The sequence below is a fragment of the Stegastes partitus genome, unplaced genomic scaffold (genome assembly GCF_000690725.1).
Source record: "Stegastes partitus isolate 25-593 unplaced genomic scaffold, Stegastes_partitus-1.0.2 Scaffold2329, whole genome shotgun sequence".
NCBI classification, from domain to species: Eukaryota; Metazoa; Chordata; class Actinopteri; family Pomacentridae; genus Stegastes; species Stegastes partitus.
Genome location: NW_007580060.1, coordinates 14,257 through 37,725, shown reverse-complemented (window position 1 = coordinate 37,725; position 23,469 = coordinate 14,257). Strand labels below are relative to the sequence as shown.

Below are 23,469 nucleotides of genomic sequence, written 5' to 3'. Positions count from 1 at the left end.
TGTTCTGGATGGATGCAGTTTATCAGACAATTAGTCAAATGTGCCAGCACTGGCAAATGTTTCGTGATTTTAGAGAGTAGAACAATAAAGACAATTATTGTACTTACAGCAGATCACGTATTGTGTAGTTTACATAAATATGGAGTGTAGTTTGCATTAAGACGGTTTTGGACAGTAAAAACAGACAATCACGTGAAACCGCTCTCTCACACCTCTGCTGCTGACTGTCCAGCCTGCTGCCTTGGTCAGGGTGGTGCCAAGTTCTTCACATACCAACGGACTGTCCAAAGCTCAACTTAACGACAGGGAGCAGCAGGCAGCGTCACAGTAGCTGTTAGGAGGATCCACACATGCAGTGCTGTGTGTGGTTTCATATCTATGGTTCACAGGATATGGATGGTTTAAATGTTTTTGGCTAGAAATTTGCTATGCTAATAATATAGTCATAAAAACATTAGAAAAGTTGTGTTTCAAAAACTTAATGGACTTCAGTTTCAATTAATGGTGTGTATTTAGTGTAGATTTTGACACTGTGGACTCACTATGTAGAATATCAGTGTTGCATATTTTGTCACTTGGTTTAAGTTGTCATGAGCAGAATGTGATAAACGTAGTCATGGTAATTTAATTTGAAAAAAGTGTACACTCTGCATTATGCAGTATTTTTATGTAAACTCCTGGATCATGAAGGATGTGTGCCCATCTGTCAGCCACTCAGAGCAGGATAATTTCATCTAGTGGGTGCGTTGGCAGAGACACCACCAGTAATGCAGGCAGATTAGATGAACGCTGGAGTCTGACCTGATGCTGCCGTGATAAAGAAGCATGAACGCAAACTGGGACATTTCTTAAAGCAGTACCACCTAAAATACTCCCAGATATTCCCTTGGCAAATTCTATGCCCCTTTACACTGGCTCTTTTTAATTTGATTTATTTACAGTGAGCACTTGAACACATATTGTTCCATGTGCCATCAGTAATGCAGACAGCATGATTAGTCTGGCTGCGGTGGAAGCCAGCTAAGCAGCTTCTAGTCTCCACACAGTTACTGCAGTGTATAAAACCTAGACAGCTGTGTGACCCAAAATGACATCGAAATAAGTGAAATAAGGTGTTCTCATGCCAGATTTACTCAAGATTATTAGATTTTTTTTTGTTCATGGGCTGTTTTGTTTGAGCAGAGCGTTTGACATGCCAGTACCTCAGTCAGTCATGTTCATTTAGTTGTGGGAAGTCAAAATCGCGATGAGCAATTGATTAATTCAGTAGCCCTGCATTCCAGTATGGCTTAATATCTGGCAACAGGCAATGAGCTTCACTTAACTGAGGTTCCACTTAATGTTTAAAGTAGGCCTGTCACAATGTTTAGCGCAGTGCATTACATTTGTAAAATTGGCATTAGAAGGCCATTCAAGGAGGGTGGGGTCATTTGTTTTTGCATGGTCAACATAATTTATAGTGGATCACTTTGTTTTGCAGTTTGATAACTTGTATTAATAGCTTTCAGCATTTGAAAACAGCTATATAGACCTTGCTATATGCCAAAGCCTGTGCTCCCAGGAACTAAAACCTACATATTTCTCTTCTCCAAACACTACCTCAAGCCTACGGATTGTCATTTTTCATTGTAACTGTTGGGTGACCGTGACCCAAATAGAAATTAGGCCCCTCTGTCTCCAGGGCTGTCAGGTTTGCTACCAGCCTGCAGATCGCCTGCTAACTCATTGTTGCTCTGCTGCATGAACTACTTTCCTGTCATTTTAAGACTCTTTAATATATATATATATATATGTTCCTCTCGTACTGGGCAGGATTGCTATTGCAACAACACATCATTAGTAGGCTAAAACTAACCTGTCTCACGACGATCTAATCCCAGCTCACGTTCCCTGTTAGTGGGTGAACAGTCCAACGCTTAGTGAATTCTGCTTCACAATGATAGGAAGAGCTGACATCTAAGGAATTTTTCTCAAAAGTAAAGAGATTCTTTATTGCATTGACTCTTCACTCATTTTATTCATGGACAGTCTGTAAAAGCATCCTCTGACATTCTGACTGCTGATGACCTCTTATTGACTGTGTGATCAATGTTATCTCCTATAGCCAGCCTACACAAACACACAACATGTCGACGTTTACTAAACCCAAACTCAAGGTAACGACCACGTTTGTATCACCACTGTGTGCCTCTGTGTGTTTATGTGTGTCAGCGTGTCTTCTAGTCTGTACTGAAAGGAAGATTCGAGAGCGGTGTAGAGCAGTGAGATGTTGTTTTGCTGAGTAAAGGGATGGAGAGGGCAGGAGGGAGGGGTAGGAGGTACAGAGCCGAGAGAGACGCATGGGATGGGCTACATCCTGGCTTGCTCTTTTGTACAGCACAGTCACTGCAGGTGCAATGCGTCTGTCTGTTGCGGAGTAGATGGGATTTTGCTTCTTAAGTCACTATCAGACTGTTAAGGATTATAACACATTCTACAGCACTGCTGCAGCCTCGGACTTTGCCACAGATGTAGCCTTCTGATCCATCAAAAAAAGGACAAATCTGAGGATCCAGACTGGACATATCTGATGTCTGTATGGTTTGGTTTTGCACTATTTTTACCCTGTCAAACGATCAGTTCAGATCTGCCAGTCTGAAAATGTAATGTTTGTTTTAATTTGAATGTCTCAAGAATAAGGCAAGTGACTGGGCATCTGAGTTGGTCGTGCTTTTCTCTGGGTGTCTGTTGGCCTTGGATTACACTTACTCAGTAGTTGATTTTTACTGCATGTTTTATTGGTGTGGATTTTTTTTTTGCATGAAAATGATGTGTGCTTTTACCTTTGGAAGTATGTCTGTGAACTTAATTTATGGATTTCAAAGTCTCCAACAGACACTAAGATAAGCTGAGTTATTCCTTGATGTTGGCTGGTTATCAATCTAAGAGGAGTGGTGAAAGGCTCGGCTGAGAACGGGAATTATTCAGATTTCTGTGTGTAGACTCTGTTTACAAATTTGCAGTTACAGACATGAATGTAATATTTGTTAACATTTGCTGTTGGTTAACAAAATGCTACAAACTCGCTAAATGATTGTTGAGTAACTATAGTTCAAGTTTTGCTATTGACAGTTATCATGACAAACAAAAGTTGGTTAAGTATTTTTTTCTTGCCCCCCAAGCTGTATAGCGATGACAATGACCGTCAGTTGTGTGTTGTCCAAAGTTCAGTTTGAAGAAGAGGAAAAGTTATGTCATCGTCATCATTCTCTCTCCCCTTGTTTCTCAGTAAGGAAATAGGCCTGCTTTGTCTCATGAGACGCTCCCATTTCCTGCAAATTCCTTAGGCCTGTACACAACTTATGGTTCTCCATTGCTAACTGAGAGTGTGTGATGTCATCTCCTCCTCTGTGAACTTCTGATGATAACAGAGGGTTTAAGGAAGGCAGTTCAATCTATCAGTGTACTGGAAAAATGTTGTATTCTCAGAGACAGGGCGGCCTCCACGATTACGCCCAAGATTATTCTTCCACATTCTGTACTTGTCAGAAATCTGGAATTCCAGCCTCCTCAATGAGTTTTTATTTCATCAACACTAGGTGTTTCTCCTTTACTCAAAATTGACTTCCCTTAGCCCTTTCACAATCTCTCCAAGCTGCTGTCTAAGCCCAAGTACCATAACAATGTTTAAACCCTTTTGAATCAGTCTGGCAATTTGTTGCTGTTCATTTGAAGAATTTTGGCTCCAGCAAAAGGAAAGCATAGACTTTGGTAGAGTCCGTCCAATGAAAAGTTCAGGTAAATCCTGTAGTACGGTGACTATTGTTATCCATAACCATTGCCCTCCATTTCTCCACCCACGCACTTATGCATCTCATTTCGTGGCAGATCAGGTTTGCTGTCAGTGCCTACAGGCAGTATGGAATCTGTGTAGGAGTTCAATTAGGGTCAATATGATTTTAAGCTTGTAAAGAGTTATCAGAGAAGGACATGTTTGCCCTAATGTTCTAAGCCTAACTGCTATTTTGCACCAATTCCAAACAGGCAAACTTGTTAAGAGTCACAGTAACTTTGCATTTACTGTTTCTGTGCTTGTAAAAGTGGGTAGCTGATCTTTGCAGAGCTGTAGACTTTGACTCGCACATGCAGTTGGCATTGTTTCCCACCCCACATAAAATTTTAAATAAGACTGGAAGAACAGGAGCAAGTGTTACATGACCACAGCCATCCATGGAATAGGAGCTGGCAGTACTGCTGGCTGATGCCAGTGTCCGTGGGTGTTTGCTGAAGAAAGCAGAAAAAATAACCTCTCACAGAGGCAGCAGTGAGGTGAAAAGAGGGAAAGGTGTTATCTGCTACTACAAGGTTTCGGCGGGGAGGGGGGGTTCTGCTATCAGCAGTTGCAGTGGTATATGTAGGGCGTCATAGACCGAGCAGTCTGCTGTGACGCAAATTTTGGCTCGTCTTTTAGACGCATTCAATTGAAGTTGTTAAATTCCATTCTAATTCCATTTTTATACTGGAAAAAAAGTGCGTTGTCCCCTGTACCCCACAGCTTATTAGGGAACTTGTCATTTTGAATATCTAGTCATCTTTGTCCTATCCCATCATATCCACATTAGGATGTCACGTGGTTGTACAATTTGCTGTGTCATTGCCTTTTTAAAACCGAATTCAACCGCGGAATGGCACTAGATAGTTGGAGATCAAAATTGATATCCTGATTCCAGCAAAGCGAACGAATAGTCAGCTATTTGGGTCCAACCCTGGTTAGTAGTCATTCTTTTCAGTAACTACCTAATTGTTATGTCACTTGGTGTGTGACGGGTCTTGTGTGAACAAACCTTAAAGATGTTGTCAGTTACAGCAGTAGTGTGGCATGATCCAATCTGAGACTGAATACCTGTGCTATTAGGTAGTATCTAATATACGACACTGCAGATGACCCAAGATTTTAAGTCGAGAAATGTAAGTTTCAGCTTTAAAGAAATTTGGGGGAAAAAATTGACCTGAACATTTAATGAGAATCAGTAGAAACTGTGCTTGGATCGGGAAACATAGTATTGTCCAAATAAACTCTAAATAATCCCACACAAATTTAAATGCATCGTATGTCACCAGTCCTTTACCCAAGTGATACTGACAGTTTCTCCACAAGTTTTTGTAATGTTTGCTCTTGTTAGAACCAGGTAGTAAATGTCATGAATGTCATTTTGTGATGTTGACCCCTCATCCAAAATCCTTTATCCTCCCATCCCCACCCTCACCCCAACTGGTCGAGGCAGATGGCCGCCTTTCCTGAGTCTGGTTATGTCAGAGGTTTTTTTTTTCATTTTTTCATCTCATTGGGTTTTTTTTTTTTGTTTGTTTTGTTTTGTTTTTTTGGTTCCTTCCCAGCGTTGCAAACCGCTTGCTCAGAGGGAGTCCAAAGGCACCTGTGGATTGTAGGGTTCTCTATTTAAATTCATAAGGTCTATACCTTACTATGTTAAGCCCTGTGAGATGACATATGTTGTAAACTGTGCTATATAAATGAAATTGAATTGAAAATTGAAATTGAATATAGTAGGTTTACGTATGTGATGTTGACTTTTGAGGTTGTTTTAGCTGTATTTGTTTGCTGCTGTTGCTGACATCACTCTGCAGAATGAGGCTGCGTCCAGTTTAAATCCCTGACATGATTTAAGCTCTCTGTGAACTGGGGCAAGTTAGGAGATGGGGGAGGGACACATTCTGGACATCACTGTTTTTTCTGGCAGTGGCTTGATATCACTAATGGGCTTATAGTATACACTGTGATACCATGTTGTTGAGTGTATGTGCGGGTTACCTGGGATGGTTGCTTGCGTGGAAAACTAATGCATCCTCTGGGGATCAAAGCATCTCTGTCCTCTGGCTCTGGATGAAAAGCGCAATGCAAGTGCACTGCTGACTCTACTAATCCCTCCATTCAGAGTAGAAATGGACCAGGATACTGTTTCTCATCCAGCCACCGCTTTTTGTTTCACTGTCACTGCAACATCAACAAAACTCATGTTCATCTACAAGTATGTCTGACAGACCCGTACACCACTTCTCCACTCAGCGAGGAGGTCAGCTGTGGTGCTTGGGGTTTGCTTGACCTTGGTTTGGTTAGGCAGATCAATAACTCTTTCACTCGTGTTTTTGTGTCTGTCTGATAATGGGTGGGGTCAATAAAGGCAACAGTTACATTCTTTTTTACAAGCAGATTAAGAGGTTTTTTCTCTTTCCATTACATATCGTGCAAGCTACTAGATAAGTACAAGTGGAAAGCTTCCATCTGGTATATCTGCCATCTTCACACCATTATTAGCGTCTAAGGATTGTTTTAAATTTAGATTTCAGATATTGAATTTTCGTGTTTCCTCTCAGCTTTGCAGATTGTGCTGTTTGCAGATGCCAGATCAGGGTCTTGTTTCAGCAAGGTTGCTAGCTAAACATTACCCATAGTTAAAGCTACACTGGCCAACGGCACAGTGGAAAGAGAAGCTGACTGCAGCGTTCTCATTGTGTAGTGAAGCCGGGTGACTGTTCGCATGCATGTGGAATTTCCGTCCCCACCCCCATTTGGCATTTTTAGTATTTCAGCTGCTGGCCCCTTGGCTGCTTGGCTTGAGAGAGGATGGGATGGAGGAGGGGTGTTAACCCAAACGGCCTCGTCCTTTATCCTGCTTGATACATCAAAGCAAAGTTGCTGTTTGAAAGAGAAGCAGTAAAAATCAGGATCCATATTGTCCACTTTGTGCTTTTATACTCAGTGAAAATAAGTTATTTGAGAGAGACAGTGTAAGTAATAGGTGGTCTTATTAGGGGACAGCTTAGTGTGATTGTGTGAGACTATCCACACCTGGGCAGCATCTATGAAGGGAATGGCGTTATGTATTAGTAAGTGGGTAAAAAGTATAGAATGAGTATTTTAACCCTCTGAACACAAGGCTAAGGGATTTTCTTTATTTATTTTTGCAAAAATTTAAAAAGCCAGGAATCAAGATGTAATGTTTTTGAGTGCCCAAAGATGTTACCAATACTGGAAAACAAATGTGGCCCAGTTCAGCCAAAAACACCCTGAATTTTCATCATGTGGCTGTTGGTCGCATTTCCAGTTGCGCTGAGAAGCATCAGTTTTATTTATTTTCTAAAATCTGGTTATATGAGTTCATTTTTGCCAGATTTTAATTATCTGTTTTTACTGTTTTTGGCTGTGATAAATGGTGTATTTTGCAGATTTTTATATGTTTATTATTTTTAAACCAAACTCAGTAACAACAAACCAATAGTTTGAAAGGTTCAGAGCGTGCACTGAAGCCCATATTGCTGTTGGAGTTGTAGGATATTATGAATAATACACAACCCTACTCTAATGGACACAGTGAAAGGAGCCATCTTACTGTATAGACAGAATGGCCTCTTTGACTTTTTCCCTTTTTAAGTCAGTGTTGTCAATTTGTTAGGATTTGTGCTGGATGTGGATGTGCAGTGTCATAAAACTAAATCTGTGATTTTAGGTTTATTTTACCTGCTTTTCTGCTGAGAGCTGATCTATCATGAATATAGTTTAAATCGGCATTGTAGAGAACAGGTACATGTTTTCATACATGTTCAAAATTTATATGTTATGGTTTTTCCAGAAAATGGACACCGCAGGGGCCAAAGTGCTGGAGACAGCCGAAGACATCCAGGAGCGCCGGCAGCAGGTGCTGGACCGCTACCGGCGCTTCAAAGAGCTGTCGATTATGCGCCGGCAAAAGCTGGAAGACTCTTACCGCTTTCAGTTCTTCCGCCGAGACGCTGATGAGTTGGAGAAGTGGATCCAGGAAAAACTGCAGATTGCCTCTGATGAGAACTACAAGGACCCCTCCAATCTGCAGGTCTGTTAGTCTTTCTGTTTTTTTGAACTCAATTAAACTATACATTTGCCAGTCGTACTGCCGTAGGATTTATGTCCACAGCTCAGATGAGTTTTTTGCTCATCACATTTATCATGTGCCTTCCATACACAGGGTAAGCTGCAGAAACATCAGGCCTTTGAAGCTGAAGTTCAGGCCAATTCCGGGGCCATTATCAAACTGGACGACACTGGAAACCTTATGATCACCGAGGGCCACTTTGCCTCTGAGACCATTCGAGTAAGGCACATAGTATTGACCACTCTAATATCCATTGCCAGTGTATGATAACATGCTTTACATCTAAGGTGGGCTTTAAATCTTTAAACAGCAAGCAGACTCACATAGAAACATAGAAACACACGTTGTTGGGTTCTGTTTCCTGATTTCCTATTCACCATTACCCCCCTCCATCTGATTCAGTCCTACACGCCTTACCGGACACAACAGAGACCTATAGTTACAAGTGTCAATATGGCTGAGTATATACAAGTAGGTGGTAATTTGCGGTCTGACTCTTGAGTGCTGTGAAAATTCTTGCAGATTCAGCCTTTTCACTCTGCTGCAAATTGAAAGTCTTTTATTGCCTGTACTGTTTGATATGGTTCAGCTCAGAAATATTTGCCTGTAGGAAACCTTTTTTCCACGAGATGTTTTAAATTGATACCTTAGCGTTATGCGTTTGAAACTGTTGGACTCATCTTTCTATTTTAGATACAGATTCAAAGTATATTTCAATAAATTAGTTTTTCCTTTTTTTCCTTTTCATTATTCCTTTACCATTGCTCTTCTCTTTTCACAAGCTTTAAAGACATCTTTCTGTCTCTCTCCCGTGCGCTAGACTCGTCTGGAGGAGCTGCATCGTTTATGGGACCTCCTGCTGCAGAGGACCAAGGAGAAGGGCATGCGTCTGCTGCAAGCCCAGAAACTGGTCCAGTACCTGCGTGAATGTGAAGATGCCCTGGACTGGATCAGTGACAAGGTCAGATTCACATCGACAAGATTTTTACAAGAAAAGAAGTTGGTGAAAAACGTTGCAAGAGGAATGAACAATTTATTTATTTTTTTGTTAAATCTACAAATAATGTTTATAAATTATCTTATATATTATCAAGTGTATATTTATTTTAAAACGTAGTTCATTTCTCTTTTAGCCATGTCACATAATGAACAAATACTGCTTCTGTATTTACTATTGAGATGTTAAGTTAAGTTAAGGGCCTTTCACATAGCAGTCCTCATTTAAAGGAAACTGTAGCTGAAGTTCTGGAGTTAAACTTGCTTGATGCTCATGGTACCCGTTTGTTTATGTGAATTTTATCAGGTGCGAAGTGCAAAAAGAGGTACTTTTGGTTTACCAGTAACTAGTAAATAAAACTAACATGTTGAATTTCAAAATACAAAAGTAATAGGCTGTAGCTGTAAATGAAATTAAAACTGACTGCACAAGATCATTTAGTTCAGTTGCCAGTAGGAGGAACAACATTGTGTCCGTTACTCAGTGTCCATTGCATATATGTCCTAGATGTTTTGAGTGAACCACTTTAGCGTTTGAGTCTATAATTAGATGTGATTTCTACGTCATTTTCAATCATTTTTAGCCAAATTAAAGCGTAGAAGTATGACCTTTGTGTTTTTATGAAAGCACTTTAATACTGACCTCAAAGCTGTTCATGTACCTTCACCTTCATAGGAGGCCATGGCCACCTCAGAGGAGCTGGGACAGGACCTGGAGCATGTGGAGCTCCTGCAGAAGAAGTTTGAGGAGTTCCAGACTGATCTGGCAGCCCACGAGGAACGTGTGAACGAGGTGAACCAGCTGGCAGCCAAGCTGATCCAGGAGGCTCATCCAGAGGCTGAGCTCATAGTTCGCAAGCAGGATGAGGTTAACGCAGCCTGGCAGCGCCTGAAAGGTCTGGCCCAGCAGAGGCAGGGCAAGCTGTTTGGGGCTGCTGAGGTGCAGCGCTTCAACAGGTGAACAGCATAAATTTGTTGTTTTTAATAAAAACATTGACAGTTTTAACACAGCCTCTTTGTTAATTGTAAATATATAACTGTACAATATGGATATGTCATTGCTTTGTCTTGTTGGTGGTGCTATCAGTCTATGTGTTTGATTCCAACAACAGGGATGTGGATGAGACCATCAGCTGGATCAAGGAGAAGGAGCAACTAATGGCCTCTGATGACTTTGGTCGAGACCTGGCCAGTGTGCAGGCTCTGCTGCGCAAACACGAGGGTCTGGAGAGAGATCTTGCTGCTCTGGAAGATAAGGCAAGACATATGCTGCTCTACAGAATTTTACAGGAAAACTGATATTAGAAATGTGATATTCTAACTTCTTGTTGTCCTCTCCTTGTTTTCTTTTTCAACTAGGTCAACACACTGGGTGGTGATGCAGAACGCTTGCAGCAGACACATCCCCAAAATGCCTCCCAGATCCATCTGAAGAAGGACGAACTCATCACCAACTGGGAGCAGATTCGCACTCTTGCTGCTGAGCGCCATGCCCGCCTGAATGACTCCTACCGGTAAAATGCAACTAGAATATATCTCAGACTATAGCCTAATGTGCTAGATGAATAATTTTCCCTAGTGTCTGCTTGTCATTTGGGAGGATTTGCTGATTTTCTTTGTCATATCAAAAAAGTAATTTTAGTATGTTTGGATTTTCAATGTTCAATAAACAGTTAGTAGCCATTTTAGTTGGTGCTCATTTTTTGATATATAGATAGTGCATCCTAATGTAACTGTTGAAGTAAAATATATTCCAGGTAGTAAAGGAAGCAGTTTTACTTACTCCTACATTATTTCATGACTTTTTTGTCCTCTCTTCATGTCACAAGCCCAGACCAGCATATGAAGTAAATTTCTGTGGTGGTTTCAGTCGTTGTATAGTTTCCAGCTCAATTCTTTAATTCTTGATGCATTGTTCTCAATCCTGCTCTGTTAAAAATATGAAAATCTGCACTAATTTAGACCGATATTGGAATCAGAGAGCTGCTTTGTTTAACATTTCACCACCTCACTTCTAAACTCTTGTGACAATTTCTTTTAGGCTGCAGCGTTACACTGCTGACTTCAGAGATCTGACCAGCTGGGTAACAGAAATGAAGGCTCTGATCAATGCTGATGAATTGGCCAATGATGTGGCTGGAGCTGAGGCTCTGCTCGACCGCCACCAGGAGCATAAGGTTAAATGTCCTATCCTTCTAGCATCTCACACCTCACCATTTATGCTTAATAGCTACAATTATACAATACATTTTATGTCACACTTCTGTTTTTCTTTTTCTCTTCCAGGGAGAGATTGATGCCCATGAGGACAGTTTCAGAGCCACTGATGAAGCTGGCCAGGCCTTGCTTAATACAGGACACTATGCCTCTGAGGAGGTCAAAGAAAAGGTCGGTCTATAACCGTATCTAGGCTGTTTTTTTCCACATTCCTTTGTGTACCAACACCCGAACATGTGTCATGTTTTAACATTAAACATATTTATATTGTTGTGTTGTCTGTAGCTTGGCAACCTTTCAGAGGAAAAGGAGTCTCTGCTGGAGTTGTGGGAGGTTCGCAGGCAGCAGTATGAGCAGTGCATGGATCTGCAGCTCTTTTACAGGGATACTGAGCAAGTAGACAACTGGATGAGCAAGCAAGAGGTAACCTGACACACCAACAAACCTTTTATACCATTCCTCAGAAACGAACGAATCCTTTGGGATTGATAGTCTTTTCTTAATGTCCTGTATCATACCATATCTACTAGTTTGAAATGTTTGCTCTTGATTGTGTAGGCTTTCCTCCTGAATGAAGACCTTGGTGACTCCCTGGACAGTGTAGAGGCACTGCTGAAAAAACATGAAGACTTTGAGAAGTCACTAAGTGCCCAAGAAGAGAAGATCACTGTAAGCTGCTCCATTTTACCCACATTTCACCAAGTAGTAATATCATTCCTGCTGCATGAAAGTTGTAGAATTACAGCCAGGTGTTACAAATGATATTGGGTTGTTTCTAGACTACTGTTATGAATCACTATGAAACTGAATTAACTGTTACTCTGTTTGTCATGTACACATCCAGGCCCTCGATGAATTTGCTACCAAACTGATTCAGAACAACCATTACGCCAAAGAGGATGTGGCTACCCGCAGAGATGCTGTAAGCACCGCCGTCAGCTTCCTCCACTGCCGTTGATTCAAATGTTGAAACCACTGAAACCACTTCAAATACAAGCACTGAATGCTAAAACTGCTATCAGAAGTTTTTAAGATTTTCTCAAAACAACACAGAAATGCAACATATTTACTTTTCCTTTGCCAACATTCTAGCTTCTCAGCCGCCGCAATGCCCTGCATGAGCGTGCTCAGTCTCGTCGTGCTGCCTTGGAGGACTCTTTCCATCTCCAGCAATTCTTCAGAGACTCCGATGAGCTCAAGAGTTGGATCAACGAGAAGATGAAGACTGCCACTGATGAGGCTTACAAGGTAGTTTGTCAACAAGTTTGATATCTTCTTTTGCAAAGGTGTCACCTCAGTTTTGAAATGTTTCTGCATTCCAGAATTTTCTGTTCGCATTACCTTCCTTCAACCTATGTGTCTCTGCTCTCTTGACAACAGGATCCGTCCAACCTGCAGGGCAAAGTGCAGAAACACCAGGCTTTTGAGGCTGAGCTCTCAGCTAACCAGAGCCGCATCGATGCCCTGCAGAAGTCTGGCCAGGAGCTGCTGGATGGAAAGCATTATGCCTCTGCTGAGGTGGCTGGCCGTATGGAGGAGGTCAGCTCCCAGTGGAAGAAACTGCTGGAGGCTACTGAGCTCAAAGGTACTGTGCAGTACAGGTTCATGAAACCATTTCTGCAAGGGTAAATGTCTACAAATATACAAAGACTAGAAACAGTAATGCCATTCATGTGTAAATGCACCCTCTTTGCAGTGGTTTGATTCAACAGAGCAGTTTGAATTGCTTTGATTCAAAATTTTCCTGCTGTTTTCTTTTTAGGCATCAAGCTCCGTGAGGCAAACCAGCAGCAGCAGTTCAACAGGAATGTGGAGGACATTGAGCTGTGGCTGTATGAAGTTGAGGGCCACCTAGCTTCTGATGACTATGGAAAAGACCTCACAAGTGTCCAGAATTTGCAAAAGAAACATGCACTGCTGGAGGCTGACGTGGCTGCTCACCAGGTAACCAACACTCAATGTAGCTCACATGGGCAATACCAGATACTCTGTATATGTGCAGAGCAGTGGATAGCAAATGTATAAATTGTTCTGCAATGTCCTTGTCAGGATCGGATTGATGGCATAACGATTCAGGCTCGCCAGTTCCAAGAGGCTGGGCACTTTGATGCTGACAACATCCGCAAGAAGCAGGAGGCTTTGGTGGTCCGTTATGAAGCTCTACGTGAGCCCATGGCTGCACGCAAGCAGAAATTATCTGACTCTCTTAGGCTCCAGCAGCTGTTCAGAGATGTTGAGGATGAGGAGACTTGGATTCGTGAGAAAGAGCCCATCGCTGCTTCCACCAACAGAGGTACAACATGGCCTAATCAAAATACAGGCTACTGTTTTATGCCGTTAGTTAAATGTGGAACTGGATGTTTCAGCCTAAAGTCTTCTAATATTTCAGATAATCAGGTTTTACTAAAAGTTCTTTGTTGTGTTTTCCTTAGGCAAAGACCTGATTGGTGTCCAGAACTTGCTGAAGAAGCACCAGGCTCTGCAGGCTGAGATCACCGGTCATGAGCCTCGCATTAAGGCTGTCACCCAGAAAGGAGAGGCTATGGTGGAAGAAGGTATTTTGTTAATTTTTTGAGATTTATCTTTTTAACTTCCATGAGATGATTGACCTTTTTTAAGAAAGGGACCTGTTGCTGCAACATTGAAATGACTAATAATTCATGTGTGGGGGAATCCAGGTCACTTTGCTGGTGAGGATGTGAAAGCTAAGCTGGCTGAACTGCATGGACGCTGGGACACACTGAAGGCAAAGGCCTCCCAGAGGAGACAGGATCTTGAAGACTCTCTGCAGGCCCAGCAGTATTTTGCTGATGCCAACGAGGCTGAGTCTTGGATGAGGGAGAAGGAGCCCATTGTAGGGAGCACCGACTATGGCAAAGATGAAGACTCTGCTGAGGTACATCAATGTGAAAAGAAATGAGAGAACAGAAAAACTAATTTTCTAAGAAAGAATACATTTATTATCTATTTGCTGTTTTATAAAGTATAGAGTTTGTTGATCTTTTAGTGTTTTCAGCTCAGTCTTGTTGCATTTCATGGCTGTATCAACAGTAAAGAGACATTAAAGCATCCATTGATTTCTCTTTGATACAAATGCAGTCATGCAAAATTGATTCTCTTCCATAGGCGCTGCTGAAGAAGCACGAGGCCCTGATGTCTGACCTGAGTGCTTACGGCAGCAGCATCCAGTCACTGAAGGAGCAGGCCCAGTCCTGCAGGGTAGGACAAGAAGTTTTGTAATGCACAATCAAGGCTCTGAATGCTAGACTGTTTGAGGATACATATCGATTCATAGAAACTTTCTTCAGTTTGAGCAGAGAGGACAAATCAGTGAAACCCATTATTTGTTTAACTGAACAGCAACAAGTCGCACCAACTGATGATGAGACAGGGAAGGAGCTGGTTCTGGCACTGTATGACTACCAGGAGAAGAGCCCTCGTGAAGTTACCATGAAGAAGGGGGATATCCTCACCCTGCTCAACAGCACCAACAAGGTACAGATAAAACCAGCGCAATCTGCAAAACACTGTTAACCTTATTGCACCATGAACAGAGCTTGAGGCTGAAACTAGCCTGACTAGCCTCAATAAATACTTAGTAAGAGATAACCTACATTTGTCCAAATATCGTGCAGGCTAAGTGTCAGTATTTGCTATTTTATTATTAGGGAGGATTTCTTTTAACAACAATAGAGCTCTAAAGTGCAGAGGACAAGATACATAATGCTTTTGGTAACCTTTGGTTTTGGTTACCTTGGTCACCATTTGGACAATGTTTTTAAGACTTGAATGGATTTGTTCAAAAATATGAAAACAAGACAATATCAATAGAAATAGTGTGCAATATTTTAGCACAAAACAGCCAGACAGGTAAATTGATGCTTTCATCAAGAAATATTTCACCAACATCACCATGTTTATTTTGCTTCCTCTATGCTGCTGCAGGACTGGTGGAAGGTGGAGGTGAATGACCGTCAGGGCTTTGTTCCTGCTGCCTATGTGAAGAAGCTGGACCCCACCCAGTCCTCTTCCAGGGAGAACTTGCTGGATGAACATGGCAGCATTACACTCCGCCAAGACCAGATTGAGAATCAGTAAGAAACCCACAGCCTAACCTTTTTCTATTTGCACTGGAGTGGAGTTCACTAACTTATCTGTGATTTTTTTTCTACTAGATTTAACTATTCAGACTTCCCTTGCTCTTTAAGCTTTCTTACCTTTTTAATGATACTTTCTGCTAAGTTGTGTAACACATATGACCTTGCCCCTAGCCTCTTTTCTCTCTTCTCTGCTGTCCTCACTGTATTTAACAACTTAATCTTGTCTTGCTGTGCATTTGCCTTGCCTTGCCTTGCCACTGTGCAGGCTTGTCACCAAGGAGGCCTGCAGCGTGTCTGTACGCATGAAGCAGGTGGAAGAGCTGTGAGTAGGAACCAGCGCCCCTCTGCGTGCCCTTGTGATTGTGATACCATTCAATACCATCTGCAGTTTTACATCACTCCCCACCCTAAAACCCTCCTGAAAATCCTCATGTTGTGTGACACTGTGTCTACTTTCCCCTTGTCTTCTATTCAGTAATACAGGAATAGAAGTACCTTTGATGGGCATCTCTCACATCCTTCTCATCCAGGCTTGCCTATGGATGATTTTCCCAGATTTTTTTTCTCATGTCATGAGCTTTTTTGTTCTGCACAAATCAGGCTTTGATTAGTTTTTGTATAAGTTGCTACTGTCTAAGATTTGAGGTTAGTCTTAGAAGAAAAGCTTGGAAAATTAATAAATGAATAAAGAGAACAGCGGAAGTGAAAGTCCCAATCCTCACGAAAAAGAAAAGACAAAAATCTTAGGTCAATTTAAACTATAAATGTACTCAACGTAAATGCAGAAACTATTGATTTTATTGTTGAGTTTAACTATTGCGGTCTTTTCTGTTCAATTGAAAACCAGAGGTTGTTTAAACCTGCAGTGCAGAGTGTTTGTCTCCCTCTTCTGGCTGTGAGAGTAGCTACACAAACACTGGCTCTGTGTGCTTATGACGTATGCCCCGCAATGATCCCTTACATTATTTAGAGTGTTATCTTGTAAAACTTTTCTCAGGTGCTTTCTAGGGTTTCCCACCATTCTCCTAGCTGTTGTAGCCTAAACTGTCTGTCTTCAGCATTGGCAAACAATTAATTGCAAGGTAACAAAACATACATCGCAGCTGGTGCACCAGCGCAGGAAACTCTGATATACTGCAAAATAAAGAGACATTTACCTTGCTGTAATAGGCTTAATGAACATTGGGTGAACTTGTTTGGTAAGGGCTTGAATGTAACAGTAACTCATTATTATATACAGTACCAATCTAAAGTTTGGACACACCTTCTCATTCAATGGTTTTTATTTATTTTAATTATGCCAAGAATGCCAAGAGTGTGCAAAGCTATCATCAAAGCAAAAAGGGGGCTGCTTTGAAGAAACTAACTTTTAGAATGCTGTGAAGAAACCATAGCCCTACTCCTTAGGTGTGGATTCAGTTTAACCTAAGGTCTTAATATTGCTGAATTTCAATGTGGGCACGTTGAGCAGAGCAGTTCAGTCTTTTTTTTTAAAAAAAACAAAAAAAAAAACAATGAATGTAATGACAGATTATTATCAAGTTTCTCATTTGGATAATTTAGAGGTGTTTGTTTAGAATACCCCTTATCAGCAGGATGTTGTCTCCAACTATTAATTTTAGATGAATCATTTTGTGTATGAAGTCTCAGTGTTTTGTGTGAGCAACAAAGCAAAAAAAGATATTAAGTATAAAATGCTTAAAAAAAAAATTGAAGGGCAGCAACAGGGCAGCAACCTGCATTACGAATCCATTATGACAAAATGTTCAAAATCTCATAAGTCAGTCATATCATTCAAGGCTTCCTTCTCATGTCCTATGTGCACAAGCTCCCATATCACAGCATGTCGGTGTCCAGTTGCTGAGTTTCTAATGGTTCTCTTATGTAATGCTTCTTTTTTTGTCTAATTTTTCAAGGTACGGCACACTGATAGAGCTGGGAGAGAAACGTAAAGACATGCTAGAGAAGAGCTGCAAGAAGTTCATGTTGTTCCGTGAGGCCAATGAGCTCCAGCAGTGGATCAACGAGAAGGAGAGCGCCCTTACTAATGAGGAGGTCGGCTCTGACCTGGAGCAAGTTGAGGTGCTGCAGAAGAAGTTTGATGACTTCCAAAAGGTAATGTTTGCTCATGTTTTTTTTTTTTTTTTTAAACTTCACCAAAAAAAAAATCCAATATATACATGGCCTTGACATGTCAAGATTTCCTGACCTACTTGCAGTATAATAATGTCCATGAAACGTGAATGTTGAACTGCTCCACAAAAACTAATCAGTTAAATCTAAAGTCATATTTAGGCTGAAACTATTTCACACTATACCTGAAATAGATTTGTCTGCATGTAGATCATTAGGTTCCAGCTTCTGATTTGCAGCTGGTACCCGGTGGATCTAACACATGCTGTACTCCCAGTAGCTGTGCTTGTTTCTGCCACAGTATTTGTAGGTCCTGCAAAAGTATTGAATTGACTATTTTAAAAATGTTAAACTTTCATCCTCCCTGCTGTTCAAATGGACTGTTCTTGTATGTGACTGTAGACAGTCTGGAGATGACACGAAACTTTAAGTCATTTTTTGTTTCTTAATTTATCCAAGATGACGTATATCTTTATCAGTTTTTAAATGTTAAAACTAACACATATAGGAATACGATGCAGGAATGAGTGAGATAATGGAATAGAAGGAACAACCGGTTCAGGGAGGGGAAAAAATATGTCTTTCTTTGTATAACCACGCGTTTCGTCAGGGTGGAATAGGGTGAACACCAAGACACTGAACCCGAAGTTGCCCCCAATGGCAGGCAGCCATGAATGTGTGTGTGAATGAGAAACACACTAAGTGCTTTGAGTACCACTAAGGTAGAAAAGCGCTATTTAAGTGCAGACCATTTATTCTGGGGCTCTTCAGCTATATCGCCACGTGATTTACAGTTAAGACGATTGGAACAGTTTATCTTCGCTCCTGTCTCTTTAAGGTCTTCCACCTGATTTGCCCTTTCTGTTTTGGTTAGGCAGACTTTTCCTGGCTTTAGAAACTATGAAAAAAAAAGTCAGATTTCACTTGTTTTTCTTGTTCCTGGTTTTAAAAAAAAAGAAGCATCCAGTCCTATCTATCTATCTATCTAATCTAGGGTCATTTTCGGCCAAGCTTTAACTTCCTGGCTGATGTCTTGAGATGTTGCTTCAATATTTCCACATAATGTTCTCTCCCCATGATGCATCTATTTTGTGAAGTGCACCAGTCCCTCCTGCAGCAAAACACTCCCACAACATGATGCTGCCACCCCTGTGCTTCACAGTTGGGATGGTGTTCTCAGACTTGCAAGCTTCCCCCTTTTTCCTCCAGATGAAACGATGGTCATTATGGCCAAACGGTTCAGTTTTAGTTTCATCAGACCACAGGACATGTATCCAGAAATGAAGGTCTTTGTCCCTGTGTGCATTTGCAAAATGTAAAAAAATAAAACAAAACAGGGGTCCAGGCAGATCCATCTGCATACAGTATGCACTACATTCACACCAACCTTACAGCAACGAAAACAAATGCTTGTTTTGAAGAACGGCTGTGCAAGGACATTCTCCGTCATCCACACCTTTATAGTTCCTCAATAAAAGTTGTAATTGGAGTAGTCACTGCAGGACTTTTACATTTATTTTTGTACATGCTTTCCATCGACTGATGAAAAACAGTAGGAAATTCTAAATCGTCTAGAAATACTGTACTATGTCCACAGTACTGTACACGCCTTAGGAATAATCACACTGACATGGCGTTACAGCCTTCTAACTAGCTGCTATATCCTGTGAGGTGCACATTTGCAGGCTTTCAGAAACATCTGCAGGACCCTTGTGTGAATTTCTGTGTTTGATATGAAGGACAATTTGACTGTCCAGATAGCAGACTGACACATACCTATTGTAGTATGAACAGAACCACTGTCCACTTTCAAAGCCTGCATCAGTCATGCAGAAACCATGAATTGGCCGTAGCACTGTAACCAGGCCTTTTTTTAATTTTTTAAATATTTCTGCTTGTTGTTGAGATTGTTGGTACACATTATTTGCTCATGGTTATTATTGACAGAAAGCATCTGCCATTGTTCTTTTGTACTCTCCAGGACCTGAAGGCCAATGAATCTCGTCTGAGGGACATCAACAAAGTGGCCTCTGAGCTGGAGTCTGAAGGCCTCATGGCTGAGGAGGCCCCCATGGTTCAGGCTCAGGTCAGCTCTACCTTACTGAATCAATTGTTAGATCACGTACATGAGCCATCCTCGAAGTATTCACGTTCATTAAACTGTTGTGTTTTTTTATCCCATTTGCAGCAACAAGAGATGCTCGGTGCTGCTCCTGGCAAGGTTGAAACTATTTCAATAATTTACATCACCAAATTTGAATATTTCAGAACCATTTTAAAATCACAACAGTAAAATGTGTGCTCATGGGTGTACCTTTTTTTTTTTTTTTAACAGGATGAAGCTGATTCCAAGATGGCATCTCCATGGAAGGTAAGCTTCATCTAACAGGTCCTTTGAAAATACACTAACATTAACTTGTTTAATGTATTTTTAGGGAAAATGCATCACCTGGAAAGATTTGACAGACTGTCAATCTTCATCTGATACTGTAACTGTGCATGACTGTCCGACACTGGGTTGATGTTTGATTCTGGTGTGCCAGTTCACTGCAACCATGCCCAACAATACATTTTACCGGCATGGGACATGATGTCACATGTCATCACTGAATATGATTAGACATTAATGAGGCAACCGGCAAGCCTGGGAAATCTTAAGTCTTCTTAAGATCCCTTGAGTTTTTGATTTCCTGTCTCAAGATGTCTCAATCGTTTACAAATACTTTGTGTCATTCATTATAATTCGGTGTTTGGGGCTTTTGTTGGCTGGTTTTGTCATGGTTGCAGGGCTTACAATGTCCTGACTGTTGTAAAGTCTTGGGAGAAGTACAAGACCGAGTTTCCATAACACTCTTGACTGGTGTGGTGTTTTTTTTCTGTTTTTGTCCTCCTTTCTGCCATGTTTCGTTCACCTTTGTCTATAGAATATACGCTTGGCTGTTCAAACAACGGCTAACTTTAATACTATCAAGGTAAGATTAACTAGTCGACCCCAGCCTCATTTTGAATCGTCCCTTCCCTCGTGTCCTGCATTGTGATCAGAAAACTAACTCCATCGTGATGGTGTCACGTGTTCTGTGCGTTCCTGTTCTTTGAAACCCGACTTTTAGTGTTCGCATTGTTTACTTATGTTTGGCTCCACCTTGTTTCCCGTAGCGTATGTATGTCCTCCCATATTCCATCCTGTTTACTGTAGTTTACATGATTGTTGAAATACTAAATCAGTCACGTCTTCAGCATCTTTGTGTAGATTATGACTTTTGCACCTTTTTTTTTTTTGTCCTCTTATTTTGTAATATTTGTGTCATGCATCCAGTTCTGTGCATCTCACCTGCTTTTGTTTGTCCAGCACTGTGTATGCGGCCATCAAATACATTATGCAAATGAGCACCCATTTTGCAAATTTTGTATTTGCATGGTTATGCTTGAGTAAAATGTGTTGAAATTCACATTCCTCAACTCGCATTAAACGGAATCTGCAAGTTTATTTGGCAATGTTGTATAATAAAAATAACTACTTGAAGAGTCTCTGTTTAATAGAGGGTGTGTTTAGTTCACATTCTAAACTGCAAATCATCCAAAATTTTAACACAAAACAAATGAACAATCTGCAGAATGGCTAGGTAGATTGTGGAGTGCTGTTTAACGTTGGTTGTTTTCTGTGCAGGAGCTGAACAACCGCTGGCGTTCACTGCAGCAGCTGGCTGAAGACAGGAGCAACATGCTGGGCAGCGCCCATGAGGTCCAGCGCTTCCACAGGTAAGAATCAAAGACTGTAGGAGGTGAAATCTGTGATGTGCATGAAAATGTTACCGTGTCATGTAGACTATTGTGATTTTAAACCAAAAAAAAACTAATTTTAGGTTGTGTTATATATTTGCAAAACTAAATCTAAAACGTAAAAAAGTTAGGGTTATAATCACAGTTAGTGTCTCACTGTGGGAACCGCTCCTGTGTGACCTCATCAGAAGCTCATATACCACTATGGCGCCTATGCCAGGAGGGCTGGGTGTCCCTCCTTCTATAATATAGTCTAACATGGCATTTGCTGTCAACCAAACCAAGCTCAACTCTGCCTCGCTTCTATAGCAAAGAGGGTGGTCTGGTGAGACACTCACTCATGTTAATCAGAGAACCGGGGTTATGTTCATAACCTTATGTTCTCTTTGCCAACAGGCTGGCAGAGAAGACAACTGCCCTTTGACAGCCCTCCTGACAGAGGCGTCACTAGTAACAGCCAAATAGGCCTTCCATAATTTATTTGAGCTTCTGATGAAGTCACGCAGGAGGCATTTCCTATTGTGACACACAAAACGAATGCTAAGAAAGAGAACTAGAAGTTACATATAATATGTTTAAGCAAAAAAAAATGCAACCGAAAAAATGGCAAATCCTCTGGTTTTTACAGTTTCTTTTTAAGATATATTGTGTAATTTTAGCAATTTAAACGAAAAACTTAGCTGGCTAGCTGGTTCTTGGGTTCAGAAAGTTGATTCAAAGAAAGCGGCGAACGTAAAACCTTAAAGTATGCAAGTGTGAAACATCTGTTTGATCAAAGTTATGTTGTGTGCCTTCAGGGATGCTGATGAAACCAAAGAGTGGATTGAGGAGAAGAATCAGGCCCTAAACACAGACAACTACGGTCATGACTTGGCCAGCGTCCAGGCTCTGCAGCGCAAACATGAAGGCTTTGAGAGGGACCTGGCAGCCCTGGGTGACAAGGTCAGATTTTATTTTAGTAATTTATGTCATTGTGATTTAACAGCAACCAAATTTATATTCCTCTTGAGGCTTTAATTATTCCTGCTCCCATACCTAGGTTAATTCTCTTGGCGAGACAGCAGAGCGTCTGATCCAGTCCCACCCTGAGGCAGTGGATGATATCCAGGAGAAATGCACTGAGCTCAACACTGCCTGGAGTAGCTTGGTGGGACGTGCTGACCAACGCAAAGACAAGCTGGGCAACTCTCATGACCTGCAGCGTTTCCTCTCTGACTTCAGGTAAGGAGAGAACAGCTGGTGTATCCCACTGGTATGTTGATGAAGGGAATGACTAGTTTGAAAATAAGGTGTCGTTTTTTGTTGTTGTTTTTTTCCCCTGTTGTTTGCATTGTTTGACAAAACAGTTAAGATGTGTGTGGTGGTAACTGGCTACCTCTTCACCTGTACAGAGATCTGATGTCCTGGATTAATGGCATCCGAGGTCTAGTGTCCTCAGAGGAGCTGGCCAAGGATGTGACTGGAGCCGAAGCCCTTTTAGAAAGACACCAGGTATCAAATTTCTCCTTCTGTTTTGGGACAAAATTGCAGATGTAATTGCAGGTTTTTGCCCACCTTACACTTACAATCCATCTTTCCAGGAACACCGCACAGAGATCGATGCTCGTGCTGGTACCTTCCAGGCCTTTGAGCAGTTTGGTCAGCAGCTGCTGGCTCGAGGCCACTATGCTAGTCCTGAGATTCAGCAGAAACTGGAGGCTTTAGACCGTGAGCGTGCTGACCTAGAGAAGGCCTGGGTGCAGCGTCGCATGATGCTGGACCAGTGCCTCGAGCTCCAGGTAATGGCACATTCAACCATGAGGTGACCAGTTAGAAACAATTTTTACATAGTCACTGACAGCTGTGTTTGTCCATCTACAGCTTTTCAACAGGGACTGTGAGCAGGCTGAGAACTGGATGGCAGCTCGTGAAGCCTTCCTCGCCAGTGACGACAAGGGTGACTCATTGGATAGTGTGGAGGCCCTCATCAAGAAACATGAAGACTTTGACAAGGCCATTAATGTGCAGGTCAGAAAGCTGTTTTTGTCCTCAGTGAAAGATTGTCAGTAAGTGCATTTTATAAATCACTAAATGTTGGCTTGCTGTACAGGAGGAGAAGATTGCAGCTCTGCAGTCCTTCGCTGACCAGCTGATTGGAGCTGACCATTATGCCAAACCTGAGATCTTTAACCGCCGCAAAGAAGTGCTTGACAGGTGGGAACCATTGGAGAGTTTACTTTGAGGGATAACATGTACACATGACAACAGAGGTGGTAAGATGCAGTGAAGATACATTTAAGAAATACCAAATTATCCAGTAATGCAGAATGATCAGCATACAACAGACAGATATGTAT

The 23,469-nt window shown here is 41.5% G+C and overlaps 1 protein-coding gene across 7 annotated transcripts in view; it reads left to right on the top strand.

Annotated features, from left to right (window-relative positions):
- sptan1 (spectrin alpha, non-erythrocytic 1) overlaps window positions 1-23,469 on the top strand; it is a 37,427-nt gene that overhangs the window by 871 nt on the left and 13,087 nt on the right. For 5 of the 7 annotated variants that reach the window (XM_008304822.1, XM_008304817.1, XM_008304823.1 and 2 more), the window contains exons 2-33: window positions 7,629-7,868; window positions 8,001-8,126; window positions 8,728-8,868; window positions 9,580-9,860; window positions 10,016-10,160; window positions 10,263-10,417; window positions 10,945-11,080; window positions 11,190-11,291; window positions 11,406-11,543; window positions 11,679-11,789; window positions 11,965-12,042; window positions 12,213-12,368; window positions 12,501-12,705; window positions 12,883-13,064; window positions 13,170-13,413; window positions 13,553-13,675; window positions 13,799-14,016; window positions 14,247-14,339; window positions 14,481-14,615; window positions 15,066-15,214; window positions 17,137-17,335; window positions 19,335-19,439; window positions 19,542-19,574; window positions 19,689-19,724; window positions 20,278-20,325; window positions 21,021-21,112; window positions 21,931-22,075; window positions 22,173-22,354; window positions 22,525-22,624; window positions 22,714-22,911; window positions 22,994-23,140; window positions 23,223-23,326. In XM_008304822.1, coding sequence (XP_008303044.1) covers window positions 7,632-7,868; window positions 8,001-8,126; window positions 8,728-8,868; window positions 9,580-9,860; window positions 10,016-10,160; window positions 10,263-10,417; window positions 10,945-11,080; window positions 11,190-11,291; window positions 11,406-11,543; window positions 11,679-11,789; window positions 11,965-12,042; window positions 12,213-12,368; window positions 12,501-12,705; window positions 12,883-13,064; window positions 13,170-13,413; window positions 13,553-13,675; window positions 13,799-14,016; window positions 14,247-14,339; window positions 14,481-14,615; window positions 15,066-15,214; window positions 17,137-17,335; window positions 19,335-19,439; window positions 19,542-19,574; window positions 19,689-19,724; window positions 20,278-20,325; window positions 21,021-21,112; window positions 21,931-22,075; window positions 22,173-22,354; window positions 22,525-22,624; window positions 22,714-22,911; window positions 22,994-23,140; window positions 23,223-23,326 — 4,544 coding nt within the window. In that variant the 5' untranslated portion in view covers window positions 7,629-7,631. Of the gene's footprint in view, window positions 1-2,466; window positions 2,572-7,628; window positions 7,869-8,000; window positions 8,127-8,727; window positions 8,869-9,579; window positions 9,861-10,015; window positions 10,161-10,262; window positions 10,418-10,944; window positions 11,081-11,189; window positions 11,292-11,405; window positions 11,544-11,678; window positions 11,790-11,964; window positions 12,043-12,212; window positions 12,369-12,500; window positions 12,706-12,882; window positions 13,065-13,169; window positions 13,414-13,552; window positions 13,676-13,798; window positions 14,017-14,246; window positions 14,340-14,480; window positions 14,616-15,065; window positions 15,215-17,136; window positions 17,336-19,334; window positions 19,440-19,541; window positions 19,575-19,688; window positions 19,725-20,277; window positions 20,326-21,020; window positions 21,113-21,930; window positions 22,076-22,172; window positions 22,355-22,524; window positions 22,625-22,713; window positions 22,912-22,993; window positions 23,141-23,222; window positions 23,327-23,469 lie in introns of those variants that run through there. The other 2 variants (XM_008304816.1, XM_008304820.1) reach the window with 2 other exon arrangements.